We start from the raw sequence: 24,316 nt of genomic DNA, 5'->3' as shown, positions 1-24,316 counted from the left end.
CAAATGTGGGTTTAAACTTATAGGGGAAGCAAGATCAAGAACTGAGGAACTTTTCCTTAGAACACCTAGCCTCCAGCACATGTGAACCATTACCCTGTTGGTTTTAGTCAGGGTAAATGAGAGAGTCTTACACTAGCAAGAGTTGCTGTAGCCTCTAGAAACACTATTTAACACAAGAAGCCAGTTTGTTTTCAGAAGTTTTAGCAGCTACTGATCAAATGCCATTTGTAACTTTGCTTAGAGAGTGGACAAATACATTAACAAAGCCACAGAAGTTATTTTAATTAATCTGTTATCTCGATGTGATATGGCTCTACCAGGCCTTCACTGCCTTCTGCTGGAGCATTAAACCCCTGACACCCCCTGCTTAAAGAAGACTGACTTAGGCCGGGCCACCTACAAGACACAGGGCTAGTCTGCACTGGCAACGCTTTAATGTGCCTTGTGCAGTCATGGCAGAGCACTGGGAGACAGCTTTCCCAGTGCCCTAAAAAACCACCTCCATGAGGGGGCGTAGCTACCAGTATGTTTCTTCACACCCCTGAGTGAGAAAGTTGCAGCGCTGTAAATTGCCAGTGTAGACAAGCCCTTAGTCCTCCGCAGGCCCAGAAGGGCCAAGAGGAGACACTGACCAATAGAGAAGCAGCAGGCCAGTTAAGAAGGCTTGCCTGCTTCTTCTGGGGCAAGTGCTGGGAGAGATTAGGACAAAGGAGATGCTCCTCAGTGCTCCAGAACCCCAGGTCCAAAAAAAGGACCTTTGCTTAAAGCACTGCAATGAAGCAGTTGCCTTTTCTATTTGTTTGTTTAAAGATACAGACCCAGACAGCCTATTTCTGACTTCGTTATTATTTAACCCAGGGGTTTTCAAACTAGGGGTTGGGACCTCTCGGGTGGGGGGTCACAAGGTTATTACATGGGGGGTCATGAGCTGTCTGCCTCCACCCCAAGCTCCGCTTTGCCTCCAGCATTTATAATGGTGTTAAATATATACAAAAAGTATTTTTAATTTATAAGGGAGGGGTCACACTCAGAGGCTTGCTAAGTGAAAGGGGTCACCAGTACAAAAGTTTAAGAACTACTGACTTAACTGTTAAAGACTGACGCCAAGCATATGACAGGGGCCACTGTTTCTGACAGGCTGACACACCTTGTAAACCAAGACAGGGAGCATCTGCAGGGCCACCCTTGACCAGCAGGAGGCACTATAAAGAAACCACATTTGTGATACTGGGGCTGATTCAGAATGAAAAAAGAAAATACAGGGAGAATTAGGCAGCGTATTTTTTTAAAAGAAGTCTCCCTAACATTCATGTGTTACCACCACAGGAATCAATTCACGAATTCCTTTGGTAAATGAAAAGGCAAAAAAGCAGCAGGGCAGAAAGACCAGTAGTATGAATGCAATTCCATTTTGTCATTCATACACAGAAATATCCCTCAAGGGTACACATCTAGTTGATCTTTGAGCAACTCCTCAATGCCATTCAAAATATTTATGCTGCTAGAACTTTGGGAGACTGAATTTTGTACATCCTAATCAGAAATCTTGCTATCCAATCATATTTTAGCAACAAATATGATACACTCTGGAATGTTTAAGTGGCTAACAAAACTCCAAGATCAAAAGGTAGTTTTCTGGGTAGATGTATGTTTATTTTTCTTTTATCACACAAATTTACAATGATATTTACTTTGGCTGCCAAAGACAGATGAAAATATGTGGAAGCCTGTTATGACTAGTATTACCCTGAACATCCTTCTAACTCTCTAGATTTGGTAAGTTACTTGTAAACAGTCTCTAAATGAAGACACACCACACTATCAACCCCCAAAATCATTCTAGAAACTGTAACTCCTTTGTATTTAATTCAAGGCAAAATAGGACGGTTATAGGTTTTAATTAAAAATGTGAGTGATCAGAACATACGCACCTTTCTTTTCTTCTTCAGTTTTCTTTTCTCTTTCTTGTTTTCTAAAAATTGTTCCCAAGGAGTTAGTTTATCCTTTCCTTCCAACTTGCTTTTGACCATCTCTTCAGCAGTTTCTTTCAGTCCTATGGCAAAATAAAACACAAATGAACAGGCAAACTTAATTTGCTCAAGTTTTTTTCATCCTCTTAAAAACACTCTAATCTATTCTCATCAGCAAAGCCCTGATTCAAAGGGAAATATTTACTATCTTTGAGCCATGCAATTGCACAAATATCGACTGCCAAATCAAGGCAATGTATCCAGGGGAAAGGTCAGCTTGCTGTGCAAATCCTCCCACTTCATGCTAAAAAACCACCTCCAGCACCTCAGTGGTAAGTTGTGCAGATGTCTGAGAGAACAAGAATGGCAATACCCAGTCCTCAGCACTTCTGATTCCCTCGACTGCCTTCTCACCCCAGCTCAGTGCTGCAGTCTACAAATGTCACGTTCTTAGAGCTAGAGTAACCTTGTGAGGACTTAGTAGTACTTCACTAATATTAATTAGTTTTTACAAAATTAATAAGGATTTCGGAACGGGAAAAGGGGGGAAACAAAGAACTGAAAGATTAAGTGATTTGCACAACATTACAAACGTTAAAACTGAGGTTAGAACCTAGGTCCATCTCCCAGTGCTGTGCTTTAACTTCTAGTCAATGTGGCTCATTTCGCAGAATGCCTTCCAGTAGGGTATGTTTCATTAGGAAGCTCCACAGGGATTTTAATGTTTATATTTTCCCTTCAATTATTGTGCCTCTCCAGCAAAATACATCAAACCAGGAAACAAATTTAAAATTCCTCAGCATTTCAATTCTACTTCATCCTACAATTCTATAATGAAAAAAGGTTAAATTTAAAATATAGGGGTTTCACATGAAGTGAGATGTTAAGAGAAAAGGGACTTACATTTAAATATAAATAAAGTTAAGGATTTCTGAGCGGTTAGCTTGTAAGGGAATGCACGAACTTGTGGGATTCATGTTCAGTTGTCTCCGCCAATTTCAACTTTAGTTAAAAAAAATTACGTGTATGCAGCCCATGCAGGAAAAAACTCATGATTTTTGGGTTTGTACTATAAATGATATAATCTGATGGATAGCAATAGAAGGAAAAATAGATATAGATATTAGTATTTAGTTATCTTAAAATTGCTCTGAAAGACTGGAATAAGCATTGTATGGGCACAAGGTTACTGCTTATTAGTGACATCCTTTGATTTTACAAAAAAAACCCGCTTTACTTTCTCTAAAAAAAGTCTAAGTTTTAAATCCACAAAACGCTTTCTTAAACATCTAGATGTCTGACTATTTTGGTCAGTGAAGGGTATCTCAAAAATTAGAAACAGGAGACTTCTGGTATGACAGGAAACCCAGATTCAAAAAGCTTCAAAGGTAACATGATAACTTTTTTTTAAAAAGTATTTGTCAACATGAGGTAGAGAATAGGGGGCATGCTCAGAACATACTACCCCCACAGTGGCTAAAAAATACATAAAATGTATAAAGACAGACATTCTATTGTCATTTGGATACACATTCAAATTATGAAGACTCATCAGAAACCAAAATTGAAACTAGCTAAATAGATTATCCTCTTATTTATTTAGGATCATCAAATTACCGGAAGTACTTCTTAATATTTAGCATCTATATGAACTGAAAGATCAAAGGACATGGGTAATCTACCATCCCCTCCTACATCCATGGGGAGCTGTAATTATCAGACCATAAACTTAGATCTTCATCTCTCTGATATCCTTTTGTCAGGTGTGTACTCTAGGAGAAATATCCAAGTTCACATTTCCTGAGCTGTCAACAATTGGAAGAAGCTCGATATCAAGCTAAAATGTTTTGTTGAAGGAAATTTCCTCTTCCCTTTCACAGCAAATGACAGCTTCACAGGGCTCCCAGGAAAGCATGTATCGCAGAAGTGTAATCTACTTGTTCAAAATCTTTCTAGTCATGAAAGGCTGAAAGGGAGTAAGCAATTAGACAGTCTTAATTACTACTAACCCTTCCTAAAAACAAGTGCATAAGCTTCTGAACTTCAAAAGAAACATTTAATTAAACACACACTCCTCAGCTATGAGCTATGTATGTACTACCTTTTGCCATGGACAGCTTTCAGACTAAATTGAATATTGTCATCTCCAGAGTTTTGCCCAAATGAATGACTAGATTGTATACACATTACACACAAATTTCAGAGTAACAGCCGTGTTAGTCTGTATTCGCAAAAAGAAAAGGAGTACTTGTGGCACCTTAGAGACTAACCAATTTATTAGAGCATAAGCTTTCGTGAGCTAATTACACACAAACACACCTGTTAAAAGAACATTTTAAAGTTGCAACATCAAGCACTCTAAAGTGAGGAAATGCCAGAAAACTGAGGTTGCAATCTTAATGCAGGCCCTCTGTGTGTATGATTTATGATATGCTCTTTAATTACATGAGCACATACTATTTTTCCATCTGCTCTGAGGATGGATCAGGATTGTGTGATGAAGGAGACTTATCTTACGCAGAAGTGATGGGACTAATGGGAAGTAACAAGCAGTGACCATCATCCAAACACACAAGCAGGGGAATAAAATAGTGAACAAGTACTAAGACAGTCACTGCAACTCAAAGAAATAGAGAGGTTATTATAAGTCAGAAAAATAAGACCACTGAAAAGCCCTATCAAATCAGAATATTTTTATAGATACACTTCTTCCTGAAATGCACTGAGAATAGACTCCCCTGTTCCCAAAAAACTGAATCCAAAAGGTAAGAGCAACTAAATTTTGTAATGCTTAGAAAAAAATATTGAGGGTCAGCTAGTGACTTCACACATTCTCTCTGAAGAGGGCTGATTATGGATAGACAAGCGTGTCACACCTCCAGGAGAATGAGGCTATGGAAATAATAAATGGAATAATTTGATCCACCTGGCAAAGCAGGACTTGAACAATATAGCCCTTTCCTGAGACTGCCAAATACCACAAGAAAAGCATTAAACATCCTTCCCAATTTAGAATGGTTTAAAAACAATTGTCCAGACCACATCCTGAGAATAAAACATGTATTTCTAAGTAGTCAGAAGGCTTATAACTATGGAAGGAAAAAGAAACGGTTTCGCCTTCGTAACTGAAAATAGGGATCTACAAATGAAATAAATGAACCACAATATTGTTTTGTCACTTAACCATCCCAAAATGAAAGCCATGAAAAAAAGAACGGGGTGGGGGGTGGGGAAATAGCTTCATTATCTGCTTGAAAGTAACTCTCTACACTGCCAAGTAAATGAGCAGTGACCAACCACTAAAAAGCAGTGAGAAACAGTGGGATGCAACTGAAGTGCGCAGTAGAAGAGGCCCGAGAACATGGCATGTGAGCAGTGGGACTCAAATTCAAGTAAGCTACTTCTCAGACTGTAAAAAGTAGGGCTGGTCAGAATATTTTTTTTTTTAAAATGTCCAAAATTACTTTTTTCTAAATAGGAAGAAAAGCCAGGGTAATTTCCACAGATGGTTTAAAAAAAAAAAAAGGCGGGGGGGAGGGAAGAGATACTGCTTTACCGGGGACTTCACTGAGGAACAGGGGTCTGCAAAACAGTGAGAATTTTTAGAAGTGTCACAAGTGTAGATAGGCCCAAAGGGCTATCCACCTCAAACTATGACACAAGGATTGGCTCCTGCAGATTTCCACTGAGAAGGCTGCGAACAAGATGTTTGCAAATTATTGAAAACAAAATGTGCAAATTCCTTAAGTCTTCAATCAGGTTTTAAAACAACAGTTAAGGGAGATTATGATATGCTGGATGTCCTTCAATCTTATTTAAATTTTGCTAAAATGGGGGACAGTAACAGCCCAAACTGGAAAAATACCTTTATTAGACCTGAAGTAGGAGTAGAGGAAAAAGGAAAACATTTCTCCATTTTAGGGAATCCAAACCAGCAAATTCATTTCATGTAGCGAGATGAAGGAAGAATCTTAATATATGCCTTATCAATGTGAAACCCTTGTTGCAAGTAGCTGAAAGGAATGTGTGATAGCAATATTCTGACAAGGATATAGGGAACCATCAGTAAACACTTTGGAGGGCTTTCCATACCTTCCATAAAGGAAGAGTAGACCAAAATAAGAAAGTCACATGTAAAACAGGATACAACCTCCAGGGACTCCTCAGAGGAGACTGCCTAATAGCATGACTGATATCAGGTGGTTTTATTTTGTTTTGTCTAAGCTTGAAAGATAAAAAATACTTAAAGTTTCCCAAGAGACTTTGGGGGTTATCCTGCATCACTTCTCAAAAGACAAAAGTATTAAGGGACAGGACCATTATTAGTACCTAAAGATATTCAGTATAAAGAACTGCAGAGCTCTAGTTTGCCAGATGCATACTTTTGTGCACAGTATGAGACAGGAATACATCATTCAAAGAACATATTAACCAAGAATACAGAATGAGCCATATACACCACCTTCAAAGATCATATAGAACGAAAAACACTCTTTCACTCCATATAATCCTTCCAACAACATATGGCTGAGGTTCTCTGTAGTTTAGGAGGAGATTACACTTATTTTTATTTAGGATGAAAACTAGTAATTTTTAAAGTTCCGTTTTAACTCCTGTTTAATAATCACATTTTAACTCTTCCCAAAGGACGACTATTAAAATTAAAGGAAAAATGTGAAGCTGGGAAGTATTTGAAAATTATATTAGGAATATGATTGTGGTCTGCCACGTGTATGAAATCTAAAGCACCAAAATCTTCTATGGGAGTGTGTAAAACTTTGAGGGCTGGCAAACTCTGTCTAAGGTAATTATTGCTTGAATAATTGAATAATGACTGTAGGAAAACAGATGAACAGACACTCCAATACAATCACTAATTTTGTACCTAAAAGAAAAAAAGTGCTAAAAAAACTGGAACCAAATCTAATTGATTTGTTCTGGTATTGGATTCATGTTTAAAGTATTATGATTAAAAGATAACTGAATCATTCCCAAAATATGCTTGCTACAACTGTGTATGAAAAGTTGTGCCAAAGCTTAAATTTTTAAATTAATTCAAATCTCAGACTTTCCATTTAAAGTCTTCCTACATTAGTCTCTTATAATTTTCATTTTATTTTAAACATCTTAAGATATTTTTTAAAAAGCAGCCTACAGTACAATAACAGATCTTAGATAACAGCAAGTCTTGGCAATAGAAATACAGGAACAAAACTAATTCTGAACTAGTCAGGAAATCTTAAAAGTAACATGGTGACTGAAAACTGTCAGTTACATTGTTGGAGCTATGAAAACACTTTTCCGTATGCACAGAGCATGCACTATCCCCGCAGCTTCTACATGCAAAACACTGTGCAGGGACCATCCCTCAAAAATGATGGGGCATTCTTCATCCTACAAGGTAGGACTTCCTCTGTAACTGCTCCTCCTGACACCTGTGGGCTACTATGGTATCAGACACTAGAACTTAGAGCAGACAGACAGTAGTTCCACTGGTGGTGCCCAGGCAACATGAAGGAGGAAAAAGCCTAATGCAACAGTACAACGAGAAGGTGAAGGAGAACAGGAACAAAAGTCTGAAAACAAATGGATAGGAGCAGAGGGGGTCAGAGCTAGGAGGCAGATGGATAGAAGAGGATGCTGGGGCAGAAGTGTTTATAACCAATAGATAAAAGAAAAGGAGTACTTGTGGCACCTTAGAGACTAACCAATTTATTAGAGCATAAGCTTTCGTGAGCTACAGCTCACTTCATCGGATGCATACTGTGGAAAGTACAGAAGATCTTTTTATACACACAAAGCATGAAAAAATGAGTGTTTACCACTACAAAAGGTTTTCTCTCCCCCCACCCCACTCTCCTGCTGGTAATAGCTTATCTAAAGTGATCACTCTCCTTATAATGTGTATGATAATCAAGTTGGGCCATTTCCAGCACAAATCCAGGGTTTAACAAAAACGTCGGGGGGGGGGGGGGTAGGAAAAAACAAGGGGAAATAGGTTACCTTGCATAATGACTTAGCCACTCCCAGTCTCTATTCAAGCTTAAGTTAATTGCATCCTATTTGCAAATGAATTCCAATTCAAGAGTCTCTCGCTGGAGTCTGGTTTTGAAGTTTCCTAACGCCCCTATTCTACTTGTGCTATATTGATGACATCTTCATCATCTGGACCCATGGAAAAGAAGCCCTTGAGGAATTCCACCATGATTTCAACAATTTCCATCCCACCATCAACCTCAGCCTGGTCCAGTCCACACAAGAGATCCACTTCCTGGACACTACAGTGCTAATAAACAATGGCCACATAAACACCACCCTATACCGGAAACCTACTGACCGCTATTCCTACCTACATGCCTCCAGCTTTCACCCTGACCACACCACACGATCCATTGTCTACAGCCAAGCTCTGCGATACAACCGCATTTGCTCCAACCCCTCAGACAGAGACAAACACCTACAAGATCTCTAACAAGCATTCTTACAACTACAATATCCACCTGTGGAAGTCAAGAAACAGATTGATAGAGCTAGAAGAGTTCCCAGAAGTCACCTACGACAGGACAGGCCTAACAAAGAAAATAACAGAACGCCACTAGCTGTCACCTTCAGTCCCCAATTAAAACCCCTCCAACGCATCATTAAGGATCTACAACCTATCCTGAAGGATGACCCAACACTCTCACAAATCTTGGGAGACAGGCCAGTCCTTGGCTACAGACAGCCCCCCAACCTGAAGCGAATACTCACCAGCAACCACACACCACACAACAGAACCACTAACCCAGGAACCTATCCTTGCAACAAAGCCCGTTGCCAACCGTGCCCACATATCTATTCAGGGGACACCATCACAGGGCTTAATAACATCAGCCACACTATCAGAGGCTTGTTCACCTGCACATCCACCAATGTGATATATGCCATCATGTGCCAGCAATGCCCCTCTGCCATGTACACTGGTCAAACTGGACAGTCTCTACGTAAAACAATAAATGGACACAAATCAGATGTCAAGAATTATAACATTCATAAACCAATCGGAGAACACTTCAATCTCTCTGGTCACGCGATTACGGACATGACAGTTGCGATATTACAACAAAAAAAACTTCAAATCCAGACTCCAGCGAGAGACTGTTGAATTGGAATTTACTTGCAAATTGGATACAATTAACTTGGGCTTGAATAGAGACTGGGAGTGGCTAAGTCTTTATGCAAGGTAACCTATTTCCCCTTGTTTTTTCCTACCCTTCCCCCCCCCCCCCCCCGACGTTCTTGTTAAACCCTGGATTTGTGCTGGAAATGGCCCACCTTGATTATCATACACATTGTAAGGGGAGTGATCACTTTAGATAAGCTATTACCAGCAGGAGAGTGGGGTGGGGGAAGAGAAAACCTTTTGTAGTGGTAAACACCCATTTTTTCATGCATTGTGTGTATAAAAAGATCTTCTACACTTTCCACAGTATGCATCTGATGAAGTGAGCTGTAGCTCACGAAAGCTTATGCTCAAATAAATTGGTTAGTCTCTAAGGTGCCACAAGTACTCCTTTTCTTTTTGCGGATACAGACTAACACGGCTGTTACTCTGAAACCAATAGATATGCTCCCTTCCAGGATTTAAAATTAAAATCAGGATTCCAGAGTCTCAACAGTCCACTTTTGTCAGCAAATAGCTTTGAAACCCATGGGCAAAGTAAGTGCCTCATCCGTTCTAATGGTCCACAGACAAAACAGAAATCTACTACTGCTATCAGTTACTTCATGAGCTCAAGTAGTAGAGGAACTGTGTTTCTAAAGATCCCAACTCCGTTGATGACCCAAGTGGGTGTTAATATGTTTTTTTAGGGATTCTTTTAAGTTAATTGCATCCAAAAACCTATATTAAAACATTAAAGATTGTAAAGTCAAGCGCTCAAAGTGATGAAATGCCAGGGTAATCTTAATTTGCCCCTCTTGTGGGATGCATAATAGAGTCCTTAATTACATGATCACATACTTAAAAAAAAAACAGAAAAAAACAGGACCTGTGCATCATTTAGTGCACAGGATGGATAGTGCTCAAGGTATAAATCAGTATCTAGTGAATGACACTGTTCTCTGTAGGATCCCTGCTTCATTTGTTGCAGAAGTTGGAAGATGTGCAGTGAATGAAGCAAGGGACTGCAGGAAGAAAAAAAGATGGCCGTATGGTTAAAGCAGTTGAATGCCCCTTGGAGAACTGGATTCTATCCTTGTAGTGCCAAGCAAGTCATGTAAACCAATACTGTTGCAGCTAACCACTGTGTTCCTCATTTTCTGGGTGCCCAATTTTAGACACCTGGAGTCAGATTTGCACAAGTGCTGAGTGCTCACAACTGCAACTGAAGTCTACAGGACCTAGGTGTTGAACATAAAGGGCTCTCGAAACTAAGTACCTAGTCAGGTCCTAGGCATCTCAGATTGGGCTCCCAAAGTCAGCAGACATAATTTTGGCTTTAAACTTCAGGATAATACCACTTTGCCTCACACTGATGTCATGAAGATAAATTCAATGCTTGCAAAGCACTCCTATTCTTGTGACAGGACAACAGAAAAGCCCATGAGGAGCTCAGTATTTTCTTTAGTGCAGGGTTTAGATGGTGTGTTAAATAGAGCTTGTGGGCACACACTGAATGAGCATCAAACAAAATACTGCATATCCACCTATTCACTGAACACCATTCATCTTGTGCACTGAATGAGGCAAGACGGACAGTATGCGGATATCTAATTAAAGACTACCATAATACAGATCAAGAAAGGCCAGAATGAAGGTTAATCTTACATAATACATGGTTCAAAGCCCTGTAACTGTGCCTTGCAAAGGATCCTTCTTACTCTTCCTGTCCTACCAATTTTCCACAGACAGCTTCAGCCTCTTCGCCTCGAAGTAACTAGAGAGCTCTCCCCTTTGGTGTCAGTCTCATTAATTCCTCTATCCCTATAGGTACTCTTTTTCACCCTCAGAATAGCTTTCCCTGGTGCTCCAGCGAAGGCATAACTCAAAATTCATAGCTATAGAGTCACCGTATTAATTTAATTGAATTTTTGTAGTTACCAGAAATAACTCACGTGTTATTTACAAGATAATGTTCTGCATGGAACTGCAGTCTAATATTACAACCTGCATACTGCAGCTCAGTTACCTGTTTAGGATTCTGTGTATGCATAGAGATTTTTCAAAAATACAATTAAAAAAATGGGTAGATTTAGCTACTTAAAAACCAATGCCTTGTCTATATTCTACAGAGAGAACACATTCATAACAGTAACAAGCAGTTTCCATTGTGGTTTCTAACACTCCTGGGTTTGAAGGTCGTAACAATATAAAATCCTTTTGAAAAGGATATAATAGTTACTGATGCATAAAAATGTTCAGCTCATTTGGATGCTTGATGCCCCAATGAATTAAAAGCCATTCATGATGAAACAACTACATGTATGTACATACTGACACTCTGTGGGTAGTGGAATTATAACATGATGATTCAGATGTGCCATTAAGCCCTTCATCTCAATTAACTATAGGTAGGGATGCACATTTTTAAAGGTAAATATAGGGAGAATTTAAGTCAGAGTAATTGACATTATATCAAACACAAGGAAAATTCATGGACATTTTCTGTAGTTACCAACTTATGCTTTCAAAAGAAGATCTTACTTGTGCATTTATTATTTTATCTGTCAGAAACTTTTCTCAGGCAATGAATTCAGATTATGGGCTAAAAAGCAATACAATAGAGATTGCATTTATTAACCAGAAGTGATTCCAGAGTGTATTCAGACTCACATCTGAATCTCTGAGTTACAAAAATAAATTTTGCTATTTATTATTTCTGCTTGTACTCCTATATACGAATACAACTATGGAAGAGGGAGATGGATTCTACTCTGACTCACACATTGTCAATTAATTAACTTACTATTAGCCAGTCAGGTCCTATCTTCATTTATATTCAATGGGACTGCACAAGTGTAAGCAGAACAGAAACCGGCCTGCAAAGTCTAGCACTGGTGATGATGCAGAAAACACAACTTGGTTTTTAAATGTCAGGTTGAGTTTTGCAGCGCTGATTTATAGTAACATTGCCTTTTACTTGCAAAATGAGAAAATAATCTGATCTGGAAAGTCACTAACAAGAAGTCTAAGAAACCGACAACGCCTTTTTTTAGCAGCTTCTCATATTACAAACTCCCTTTAAGCTATTGCTCTTTTCCCACTTAAAGTTTCATTTGAGGTTCAGGCTTCTTTCAACACCCATCCTCCTGCGGTCCCAGAAATCTCAGTGTTTTACAAGACAATTCTGCTGTCTCCTCCATTTCAGGTTCATGAAATCCCTGTACTACCCTTCTAGTTGCTTAAGGAAACCTTGAATTTCCTTATCTTCCATAAATTCATGATTTCTGCCTTAATTTGTGTCTCTCTACTGCTCAGATTAGGGTGGGAAGTATAATTTTAAGAGATTTACATGAGGATAGAAAAGCCAGGTTACTTTTAAGGGGGATTAAAGGCAGGTTCATAGTACACTCAGTCAGTTTGCAACATTACTGTAGGGTTTTTTCTTTCCGCACTGAAACAGAAATCTTTATTTAGTTGAACCACATTATAAAATTCATTTATCAAGCACTGTTGATAGTAGTCCTAGTACAGGTGAGGCTTCCTACATTCCGAACCTCTGACTGGCTTCTTAAACAGCATTCGTTTTCTCCTTAAAACTACCAACTGTCAAAATATTTCTTACCACCCTCAAAATTACATTGGTTTGAGATGCAGGCCATGAATAGTTATATTCTATCCTAGACCAATAACTTTTAAGGTTTAATATTTTACTAACCAGATTGGCTAAAAATTGTTGTTTTGACACAATTTGAAAACTAGGAGCCTACCTTTTCCAATAAAGCTTTTTTATGGGACATAAGATACAAGACCTTTAAATTACATTATGCTTTCTAGAAAAGTCATTTTAAATAATGTTGAGGTCTCTAAAATGTATATGACTTAGAATCACACATGTAGAACTGAAAGGAGCCTTAAAAGGTCAAGTCCAGCCCCCTGCAGTAAGGCTAGACCAAGTAAATCCAGACAAGCGTTTCTCCAACCTGATCTTAAAAACCTTCAATGATGGGGATTTCACAACTTTTATATTACTCTAAGTTATAATTTCCACTACCTTTCCAAATCCTGCATAGTTGTACTCATGGAAACAGCCACTTGGCTTTACAGGTGAAGAGACAAAAAAGTACAATTTAAAACATTTCTAAAATAATTTGCTATAAATTATGCAGCAACATGTTATGGCATGGTGTCATATAGACCCCAACATTTCAAACTTTTCTTGATGTTGAATATGGCTAATGTGTTTCCCAAATATGCACAAACAAACCTAGTAAGTCAGCGTATAGCTTATTTTGTCATTTCTTTCTAAGACTAGATATAGACCAAGAGTGGCCAAACTTACTGGCCCTCCGAGCCGCATACAACAATCTTCAGAAGTTTGAGAGCCAGGGCACATCTGCCGGGGGCTTGGGGCTTCAGCCCTGCAGAAGGCGCTTGACAGGGCTCGGGGCTGAAGCGCCGCTCCTGCTGAAGCCCCGAGACCTTGCAGATGCACTCTGCAGAGCAGAAGCCCCAAGACTGCCCCCCTCCCCACTGCACAGAAGCCCCTACCCCAACACCTCACTGCGCAGAAGCCTCTACCCTACCACCCAGCTGCAAGGCAGAGGTCCTGAGCTCCCCACGCCCAAGTCTGACAGGTGAAGAATGGTGGGGGGCTGGGGGCTCTCTGAGACGCACTTTAACGGTAAAAGAGCTGCATGTGGCTTTGTGTGCCACAGTTTGGCCACCCCGATAGACTTTGAAGAGTTTTCCATGTGCTACAATCTGCAAGTGCCACCTTGAAGAACCTTGTTCTCCAAACGGCTTTCTAACCTAGTGACAAGAAAGAATGCTGCCTCTAGGAAGGTATGGCATCTAAAGACACCTCGAGATAGAGCAGTAATTAGGGGAAGTGATCTTCTAAGAAACATAAAAGAGTTCTACTCAACATGTTTGGGGCAGTATTTTAAGACTGAAGTGTGGTTTCTTCTAGTTATATAATAGTCATATGAGAACTTGTTTCCCTGGTTCAGTCATGCAGGAATTAACTTCTTTCCACTTTATGACTTGTTCGCCTTCAACATTTTAGGTAATACAGATCAGTTTTCATGTACAGTCACATGCCTCTTTCATAGTATCATTAACGTCAGTAACTTTATATATAAAAGTGCATTTCCAGATATTTTTGTCAATATCACACTTCAAGGCAAGTACTTTACCCTAATTTATAAAGATTCTAATAGCAATTATTGGAGCAAATCCCTCCAGAAAAAATGGCACAACTCCCTCACCTCCAAAACTATCTGAATCCGCCTTCAGATAAATGCCATTAAATTCAAAAATTGTCGTCTCTGATCCAAGGACACTGGCAGAAATAAATTTTTTGAAAGATATACCATTTATTTTAAAAGCCAGCTACACTATTCGAGTAAAACATTTTTCAGAAATTCCTACTTCAAAGAAGTAGTGCTATGCAGAAAAGGATTAGACCATAGGCAGATTAACAAGTAAACAGATGTCTACAGAAACTCAATTGTTTACACTAGTGTGCCAATTTAAATTCACTGCATGCCTGAAAGCATTTAATATTTTGTAGTATTACAAAAAGCTTATTGGTGGGCCTTATTCTCCCACCAACATGTGTTCCTGGATTTGTTTTTAATACATTAATTAATTTTAAGCAGGTAAACAAATATAGAATAACTGGGTACAGAAAATGAACCACAACTAGAGCAATCTAAAAAAACCTAAACACATGCACAATTTTGGTGAAACAGTCTGAACAGGCCAACTGAACTGTGGCTGAGCATTTCTTTCACCTTTCAGGCAGTTTCAAGTTATGAAATCAGCACTGATTAATTAATTATTAGAGACAAACAAGATTTTTTTAGTCTTACCATATTTTTCACTTTCAAATGGGTGGAAAAGTTATGATTCTAAGACATACAGAAACTATTTGAGAAAAATCTACAAGAATGAAACAGCAAACACCTAAGAAAAACTGGCAAGAGGCACAAACTAGACAAAACACTACAGCTGAGGAATTGTGCTCAATCATTGTTTACTTCCATTTTCCCCCACTATAACCCATCTGGATTTTTAATGCTAAGAAATAAGAAAACACTGTTCATAGTTTCAATTGCTACACCTCAATAAGCTGGCCAGTAAAAATACTGCAATTTTTTCCAAGCGAGAAAAGAAAAAAGAAACAGCTGAAGTGCCAGATAAATTTACCTGGAACCCATTTAATCTCCATTTCCATATCATTTTCTTCCCGTTTCTTCTCTTTTTCTTGGATACTCTGCAAGAGTTCTCTGTATCTGGCAATTTGCTCTTCATCATCCTTCTGGCTTTTCTTGGGTTTGTCATCTTCTGTTTCAAGGGCTACATCACCACCTTAAAAAAAAAAAAAAAACAAAAAAAACAGACAAACACTAAAGCAAACACTATTGTGGAAAATCTCAGGATATTATGAATGAATATTTGAAGGCAACACAGCTAAGATAAGCAAACGATTTCTGGTAGAACAGTGGGGACAATCCATCTCATCACCATGAATCAATTCCTCACTTTAAAAGATCAAATAAGAAAATGGAGAGGATACGGGAAAACTGGATAGCAGAAGGAACTAATGATAGGTGCAGAGTTCTTCACCCCTACTGTAGGTCACTAGTTTCTGAAACCATCACAGCATATTACTAACTAAAAATCAATACTTAGTATTGGTAAAGCACTTTGAAAATGTAAATGCAGTATAAATACTAACTAAACAATTACCACAATATTCCTGTGAGGCAGATAAATACTAATTCCTACTTTCTTAACTTTGGTTTGTCGCCTCAATTTTAAAATGACATGCCCCTATAGAGGGGAGCCAGAACTGGAAGTCAGGAGTTCGTAACGTATAGGTCTTTGCTCAATTCACTACATCACTGACTGCAAGACACTGACAGGTGAAGGAGCCAAAAGCAACGTACCTATTTTTCCTGGCATGTGCATATGCAAATAAATATGCAAGAGGAGGAAACTAATTATATATATATATATATATATATATTAGTTCTAGAACTTTACTTCCCTTCATAGGTTTGAAGTAAGCCTTTCCCTATATGCAACATACAGCAGGTCAGATGTGGTACTGTGTGATTTGTCACACTTCCCTTGTCACACTCCTCCGTGCTATACATTTTGGTACTCTGTAGTACTCATTACTTAGCCAGGCATTGGCTACTGATTTTTAGCAGCAGGCTTTTCCCTATCTCAGTTTGCAGACTCCAGCCATCTGAATGCTGAAATGTATTGTGCAGGAAGTGTTAGTTGTGATTGCTGAATGGGCATAAGTACTGTAACGGTACAGTGGGGGATTATTTTGCACACAGAGTGTACCAAAAGAGTTACAATTCGATTTATGATTTTTGTAAAACCCTATGTGAGATATTAGACATCCACAACTTTTTTAAAATGCTGCAGTTACTTCAAGCTGCACTTCCCTGCAGAGGCAAATCTGATGGGTAGCACTGTCCATATATGCAGATCAGGATCACTGTTGCCTGCTATTCAAGAGGAAGGGTTCACACACTGAGTACAGTGATGCAGCTGCTCTTTACTTCAAGGCTAGAGATCGTGAAACTGATGCTGTTGCTCTACTCTTCTACTGTTCACACCAAGAAGTGTTGTTCCCTGGTTGGGAGGACTGCAGACAAAGCAGACTCTTAACTTGGCTGCTGTTGTCCGCTTTGTCTCGCAGCAGCTAGAAACTGATCTCTGGGGACCCTGCTAATGGGTCTGGAAAGGGGCCAGGAGAGGAGTGTCTCCTTAGGAAGCAAGAAAAATTCATGTGCGAGCGTGCCTGGAGTCCTGACTTCAGGGGAAAGGGAAATTCTTTCTTGGGGGCATGGAGAATGGACAGCTCTACTCCGCTGAAAGAAAGTGTCCTCATGGTCAAAGAGATTGCCTTTAAATTTTCCATGGCATTAGTTACTGATTTTTAGCACTAGGCCTATTTCTGTGAGAACCATTCATGAGTCAGTCCTCTTCCACTACTTGGTTCAGCTGATGAAGGCAGACTTTTAGAATTCAGATTTTGACATTGGTTTGGATACGGTTTTGATTTTGTTGATTTTTTTTCAAAGTACGTTACCTAAGGCGGCAAAATTAAATGGTCATGGTAATGGAAATGATTTTCCACCTTCAAATAGCAAAGAATTATGTTTTCTTTGCTCAGGGTGCAGAGTTCCTAAAACATTCAGTGTTCAACATCACTTTCAAAAACTCTGTAAGACTCTTCATTAGCTTAGAGAAGAACAAAAAGAACATTTGACAAAAGCTGCTGGGAGGCCAGAATCAGGTGAATGCGTGTGTGAAGTTTGTTCATAGTTCAAATGGTCTTGCTGGTAGTTTTCAAGGGTCATGCTGTACTGCACAGCATGATAAACCACTTTCTGATTTTGATTAAGGATACTGGTTTTTTGTGCCAATAGTTTGTTCAAAGATTTTAGACAAAAAGTGAAATAAAGAATGCCTTGCACAGAAAGACAATTAAAGACAAAGTTCGAACATATGAATGAAAAGTAAGTAAGCAACTGAAAATTGCTAAAATTGCTAAAAACTGTAGATATATTCTGATTTTGTTTAGATGACAGTACCAACTTAAATTCTTTTGTACGATTGGCCACTGTGTGGAATTGATTCATCTATTGATATGGGCAGGAATGTCACAAAGAAAGATATTTCCAGAGCAGCGGTTCTAATTGTGAATTCTATCATTTTAAGAGCTCTTAACTAAGCAAGTTAAACATTTAGATGTAGAGAGTCTCAACATGCAGGATTGCTGATTTATAGCAGTGTCAGATGATTAAATTAAGGCCATATTCTTGGAATCATGGAAAGTTTGGAAGAAGTCAGTTTATTCTTAGATCAAAAGGGACAAGATTATCCTGAACTGGCAATAGCAGAGTGACTCGATGCTTTTTGCTCGCCTCACTCAATATGCCCAAGAGCCAAATATAAAACTTCAAGATTCAGAGCGACAGCAAACATCACATTTGACACCAAAACTTATTAAAAGAAGCTGGAAACATTCAAGACATTGATGACGGAAAGCTAAAATACTTCCCTTTGTTGAGAAAACATCTGGAAAACTCAGCAACTTTTGTGGATATCATCGGCAACATCATAGAAATTTACCAATCAGATACAATTGAGAAGACACTGGAAATTTATGCAGGATGGTTTAAGTTCTGACAGATAGAAAATAAGTTACAATTCAAACCGCCACACAAACTGTTAGGAACTCTACTACACAGATCCTGAGTGGCTAGACTGAGAGGCAGCTCACTGCATTCCAGGAGAATGCTATCTGAAAAACAAAGTTTGTTGACTTCAATTCTCAGCTGACAAATACTGACCATGGAAGGACTGAAGAAAAACTCCTGAAAACAGTTTTTGTGAGCTTGGAAAACACTGCCATATTCTTTTTTTTCCTATGAAAGACTAGCTGTAGCTTTGCTGATGACCATTCAGTTCAACGAACTTGTGTTAACTATCTTCAACAATTAACTGCCAACTCTAACATCAGAAATTGACTATCAAATTATATAGGTAGAACATACACAACACTGTAAAGAAAACACAAGCCTTTAATGAATAGCTGACTGTCAAAATGCAACAGCAGGAATCCCATGACCGCTATCTCTTCCCCTCTGGGATGTCATGTGTTGAAAATACTATGTTTACAATTTCTTGGCATGTAATGCATAAAATGTTTGCCATCACTGCACTAAACCTCACTTCCCATCCCCCACAGGTACTAGATTGGTGTCCAAAGTGAAATAATTTAATTAGGCCCCTAGGAAATCTGCCTTATCAAGAATGCAGATGGAATCACAGAATCAAAACATTAAAGTGGAATCCTGCTCTCTCCCCGCACTAGGACCGCAGCAGCGGGCAGGCAGGATGGGCTCCATGGGTGAGCTAGTGCAGCCCCACTTAGAGACAAGCTGCTGTGGATCTGGAGCCTTCTGTTCTGCTGTCCTGCACAGAGCTGGGGATGTGGTGTAAGCTGATGTTGGAGTGTCCCCCTTCCCCCGCCAGTATACCTGCTCTCCACTGACCTGCAGTGGGTGGACAGGAAGACATCTGCCTGTGCATCGGCCTCTGGCTCAGGAGTGATTGCTATTGGCTGAAGAAGCGTTCAGGCTGGTGAATGCTCTGCTTAAAGAGACAACATGCTGACACACACACACACACTCCCCTGTGACACTCTCTACCTCAAAGTAGCACCCTGGATCCTCCATATTCACCACTGTCATCATGACTGTCACATGATATGTTTTGTACAAAGTATGCCTTTTGAGGTATCATTTTAAAGTCTTGATCTATTGAACACTAATATCCTGCTGAATTGGATGTACTACCACTGCATGTGAAGTTACGAGTATTGCTTTTTGTGTTACTGAAACATGTTGGGAGAGGCCCACAGCCAGCCTTTCAGCTGCAACAAAGGAGGGCCAGAGAGGTGTTAATGGCCCATCAAGAAAAGAATCCACTAATCCAGAGACTTCTCAGGGAAGGCAGGTACACTATGGAGGCAGCCTAACCCATAACAGGGCAAGGATATTTCTAGCAGCTGGCCTCTCTCCCTCCCTGCCCACTCCATCTCAACAGCTGGAAGACTGTCTGGAAGGCAAAGACTTGGAACCAGAGAGATTGGTCCAATGCTGGAAGGGGTCCAGTCTGTGTATTGAGGAACTGTAAGCTGTCTATAACATCTGTTAGTGTTAGAAACTGATTCAAATCTTGCTTAGTCTGTTAAAGTTAGAATTTAAACTGTGCATTTATTTTTATTTCTTAAGCACCCCGAACTCAGATCTCTATGCCTGCTATTTATAATCATTTAAAATCTGTCTGTCTGTAGTTAATAAATCTGTTTTATATTTTATCTAAAACAGTGTGGTTTTGGTTGAAGTGCTATGGGAATCTCAGCTCAGGTTAACAAGAGCTATTGCACATCCATTACCCTTTTGTCAGAGTGGTGAACTAAGAAATGATCTTACACCAGTCAGGCTTCTGACCAGTGGAAGTTAGTACAGTTCTGGGGTGTAGTCTTGTCCCTCCCCAGCTGGAGCTAGGAGCTCCCTTTGCCGGGGCACTCCCAGCAGCACAGGGAAGATCAGACAACTCCACAAGTCTCTTCCAGCTGCAGGAACCTCTGGGGCTGCTATCCAGTCCCAGAGAGCTCCCTGTAGCAGAGGCAGGCACCCAGAGGTGGGTCTGGTCTCCTCCAGTCTTTGCCCAGAGCAGCTGTGTAGCAGATGGACAAGTCCTGTCCCTCCCCTACCCAGCCAGAGCTAGGAGCCCCCTTTGCTGAGGCACTCCTAGGAACAAGGGGGCATCGGATTTCACAGGGAAGGGCTTATTTCATGGTCCGTGATGCGTTTTTCATGGCCATGAAATTGGTAGGGTCCCAAAAATAACACATAAAAGGTCTTCTTGTCATTGTTCTGCATGAAACTCTACTGAAATGAAATTTCTCCTGAACTCAGTGACCATTTTGAACAACAAGAGATGGACACGTATGTCCCAAAAGTAAGCCTCCTTGGTTCATGGATCCTGTTTGTAATTTAAAATATCTTTAATTCAGAAAAAAAAAAAGTATATTAATTGCACAGTAACATAATAGGTAGCATTATGATTAGCTTCTGGAGGGAACAAGAGAACCAATTTTAGATTATTAGATGCAAGGAACTAAGGCAAGCCTTACCAGAAGAGGTTCAGGCCCAAATACATGGTATACGTTTACAAAAAAGATGGGTTAAGAAGGGTTTGTAAATCACCAAAATACAAACTCCAAAATACAAGTGCTCACATTCCTCCTTACAACGGAATAGTGAAAAACATTTTTAAGGACTGGCTCCACCTTATTTTGTACTGAATTTAGATTAAAAGCTAATAAATGCCAGTAGTTTAGTCTATAGATTTTTGTCTGAACTTATTATAGGCATTAGTAGTGAACCTTATATTTAGGCTAACACTTTTCATTATAAAGATTCCTGCAAACTTTTTTTTTTTTTTTGTTGCAAAGCTCTAATGCCTTTATTGTTTGCAGCAAGCCTCTTCAATTTCACAGGGAAACTCAGGTTAGAAAAGTGCCATTCCTTCGTCCCATGTAATTCCATTAAAAGTTCAGCTGATTTATAAACTGTTAAAGTCATTAATTCCCATCACTTGCTTTCCCTCTGGAAGATGTTGGCAGCATGCCAAAATAACTGAACATGAACATTCTAAAGAGGTGAGCCCACATTACTACCATCAAAGCAGCAGGAACAACAGTACACCGTACTGTGTACACCTGGGAGCTACTAGGGCAACCCTAGTGGAGATGGGGGTAGGGAGCCAACCTAAATAACCTCCTGTTTAATACAGTTCAGAAATATACATTGTTAAATTACACATTAATCCAATTTTGTTGTAGATCATTGTCCAGTTGTACCTAACAAGTGTAAATGCATACAAATGTGACTAGATTTTCTTTTGCAACTGGTCATTTATAAGAAGTTGGGTGTACTGTAGTTTAATTTATGATAAAACCATATTTATAACTTCAGTAGTTCTAAAAGTAAAAATATAATTTAAAAAGTTACCCTCAAATTTAAAGGGCTAGACAAAGTTTATTGATTCACAAGGATTTTCAAGCTGAAAATAGGTAGAGAAAGGAAATTGTCTGGATTGTATATCTTTAAATATCATTATCAATAAAATTAAAATGTGTAGATTAAAAAAGTTGCATTCACTCTTCAGTGCTACTGATAAACATCATCTATATTTGCACACATCAGCCATTGGTGGTAGAGCACAAAACAAATCCTCTGCCTCCATCATATTAGGCATGAATACTGCAGTATATGCCACTCCCTATGCAGATCCCTGCTGCAGTCAATGGGCTCTCCACAGAAGTCTACCCATGCAGAGACTGGTACAATATAGGATTAAGCTCATCACAACTCCTTTCTACAGTAGTCTGTTTTGGTCTAGTAATTTGTTTGAAAGAATTAAGCAGTAGGATGAGAGGAGAAGAGAGAATATTTTCTTATCTCTAGTGAGGTGTTATAAAACAACAGAACAAAGAAATTAACTACACAAATTGCATTGTTACGAGAGAACTGGAGTTGACATAATTGCAGCCATTTTGCATGCTCAGCCACATTAACTAAAAGCGAGACCACCACGCAGTCAAGAATAGTTTGGTCTTTGCCTAAGCAGACAAAACAGCTGTAGTGTTGCGAATAAGGATAGATAAAATGACAGATCCATGAAAACGGGAGGGAGTGTCGATAGCTGACCTTGGACCTGCGTGTCTAGGACCATGAGTAGTTTTTTTGCTGGGAGTCGCTCTGCTGATAAGTAGAATTATGAGTTATTTGCTGATGCCAAGGAAATTGTTAGTCCACAGTTTACTGTGAGTTATGTGCTTTGTTTTGAGCAACCTATAAGAGAGATTAATTAGAATGTGTAATTTGGAGAAGTTCGGAAACAGATTTCAAACAGTTAAGAGACTGACATCCAACTCCCAAGCAGTAAGGAGGAAGGCTGGCCACCAGAAACCTGCTGCTGACCACTGATATCATCTCAGACTTTGGGTAACTATATCTGGGGTATTTCAGATGTGTGCTTTAGACTCAATAAAAACAAGGCGTTTTGGTTATCAATCACTTATCAGATGGAGGAGCTGTGTCCCCACTGATTTATGTTTTGAAACCACCTGGAAAACAAAGACTAGTTATCATAGTTTTGAGTTCAGAAAACTCCAGGTAATGGTGTGCCTAATTTGGAGCGTCCTTAAAAATAGCCAAACTGATCACTGTGGTTCCTGCCCAAAATAGCAATTAAGCGCTAGATTTTAATTCACAGTACAAAGTGAATTAGTGACTGGAACATATTACCTCAAATAAAGAAAGATACAGGAGCAAAATAGTGAAGATATTTTGTGCTATGAACCAGAACATACAAGGTCACTGAAATGCTTGACATTACACAAATGTTTTATGACAGCAATGCCAACAGCCATGGCAGACATTGTTTACTTTAAAAATTCCATATAAAAGCAGATTCGGATGGGGTAAAAGAGACACTATTTATAAATAAAATACTTTTATAAGTTAAAAAATATAAATTAAAAAAGTGCCTAACATTCTTTCCACCCTATCACACTTTTACATTTCCATTCAAACAGCTGAAGTTCATTTTTTCTGTTTGTGCTTAGTGCCTCAATAATAATATGAGATACATGACAGGATTCCACCCAACAAGTCAATGAATAAAACATCAGGAACATGTTAAAGAAATAGCAATGTATTTTTTTCTGTTAAAAGCTTATTGTTAAAAACAGAATTAGAAGCAAGACCTTTCCATGTTGAAAGACTACTGCCAAGTGTGATGACAGTTCAATTTTTTTTTCTCCCTCCAGTAACAGAACTTTTTGAAACTCTAACATATTGGGTCACTCACCGTGAAGGTCCACTTCCACCATTACCCCACCATATGCACTACCTCTCCCTGCACACCTGGAATCTTTCAAGAGTTAAGAAAAATTAGACTATTTGTTAAATAACTAACTTGCCCTTCCCCTACTGCTCTGAGAAACCTGAGTAAAGTTTCTATAGACAAAGTATTTAAAAACAGCTCGTAGCAATGTGTTTTAAAATTCATTCGTAAGTAAAATGAGGACCAAATGGGCATTATTCTTGGCACGATATTACCAAGCAGAGGCTGCTGCCAGATGAATTCCCTAGGCTCTGAGTAAAAGAACTGGAGCAATTCCTTGAAACAAGATGGAAAGATCTCCTGTATGTTCCTATAACTCATCTCTGATTATTAGCTTCCTTTAATACACTGCAAGTGTCCCAGATCAGTTTTTAAAACTATTTGAAAAAACTGACCAAAGCTTCACAACATTTTATATTCCTTCCAATTTACTTTATGACAGTGGTGGTAAGGTTACATAAAGTTCATATGGAGGGAGAGCAAATTAGGGAATTTAGGAATCTATAAATGACAACATGTTGACTAATATATACCAGAGGATTTACTAAAGTTATATTGCGTTCTCCTTGCACTCCAAAGAAAGTTGAGAGAACTGAAAACTGGTTGAAAGACAGTATCACTACATTATGTCACTAATGTTCCCTTAATAAAAGGAGTGCCTAGTAACAAAAACCCAAAACATATA

General features: G+C 39.0%; 1 protein-coding gene across 11 annotated transcripts in view; it reads right to left on the bottom strand.

Moving 5' to 3' along the window:
• Nucleotides 1-24,316, bottom strand: part of ESF1 (ESF1 nucleolar pre-rRNA processing protein) — a 69,528-nt gene that overhangs the window by 22,009 nt on the left and 23,203 nt on the right. For 9 of the 11 annotated variants that reach the window (XR_012158324.2, XR_013635623.1, XR_012158325.2 and 6 more), the window contains exons 10-12: nucleotides 15,325-15,486; nucleotides 1,932-2,053; nucleotides 1,089-1,202 (exon numbers count right to left, since the gene is read on the bottom strand). Coding sequence is in view for 7 of the 11 variants with exons in the window: in XM_073339569.2 (XP_073195670.1) it covers nucleotides 1,089-1,202; nucleotides 1,932-2,053; nucleotides 15,325-15,486 (398 nt within the window). In the remaining 4 variants the exon portion in view is untranslated. The remainder of the gene's footprint in view (nucleotides 1-1,088; nucleotides 1,203-1,931; nucleotides 2,054-15,324; nucleotides 15,487-24,316) is intronic. The other 2 variants (XM_073339568.2, XM_073339567.2) reach the window with 2 other exon arrangements.

This window comes from Lepidochelys kempii, chromosome 3, assembly GCF_965140285.1.
Source record: "Lepidochelys kempii isolate rLepKem1 chromosome 3, rLepKem1.hap1, whole genome shotgun sequence".
NCBI lineage: Eukaryota > Metazoa > Chordata > Testudines > Cheloniidae > Lepidochelys > Lepidochelys kempii.
The sequence above is the reverse complement of the archived record's forward strand: the minus strand, read 5'-3'. Positions and strand labels throughout refer to the sequence as shown.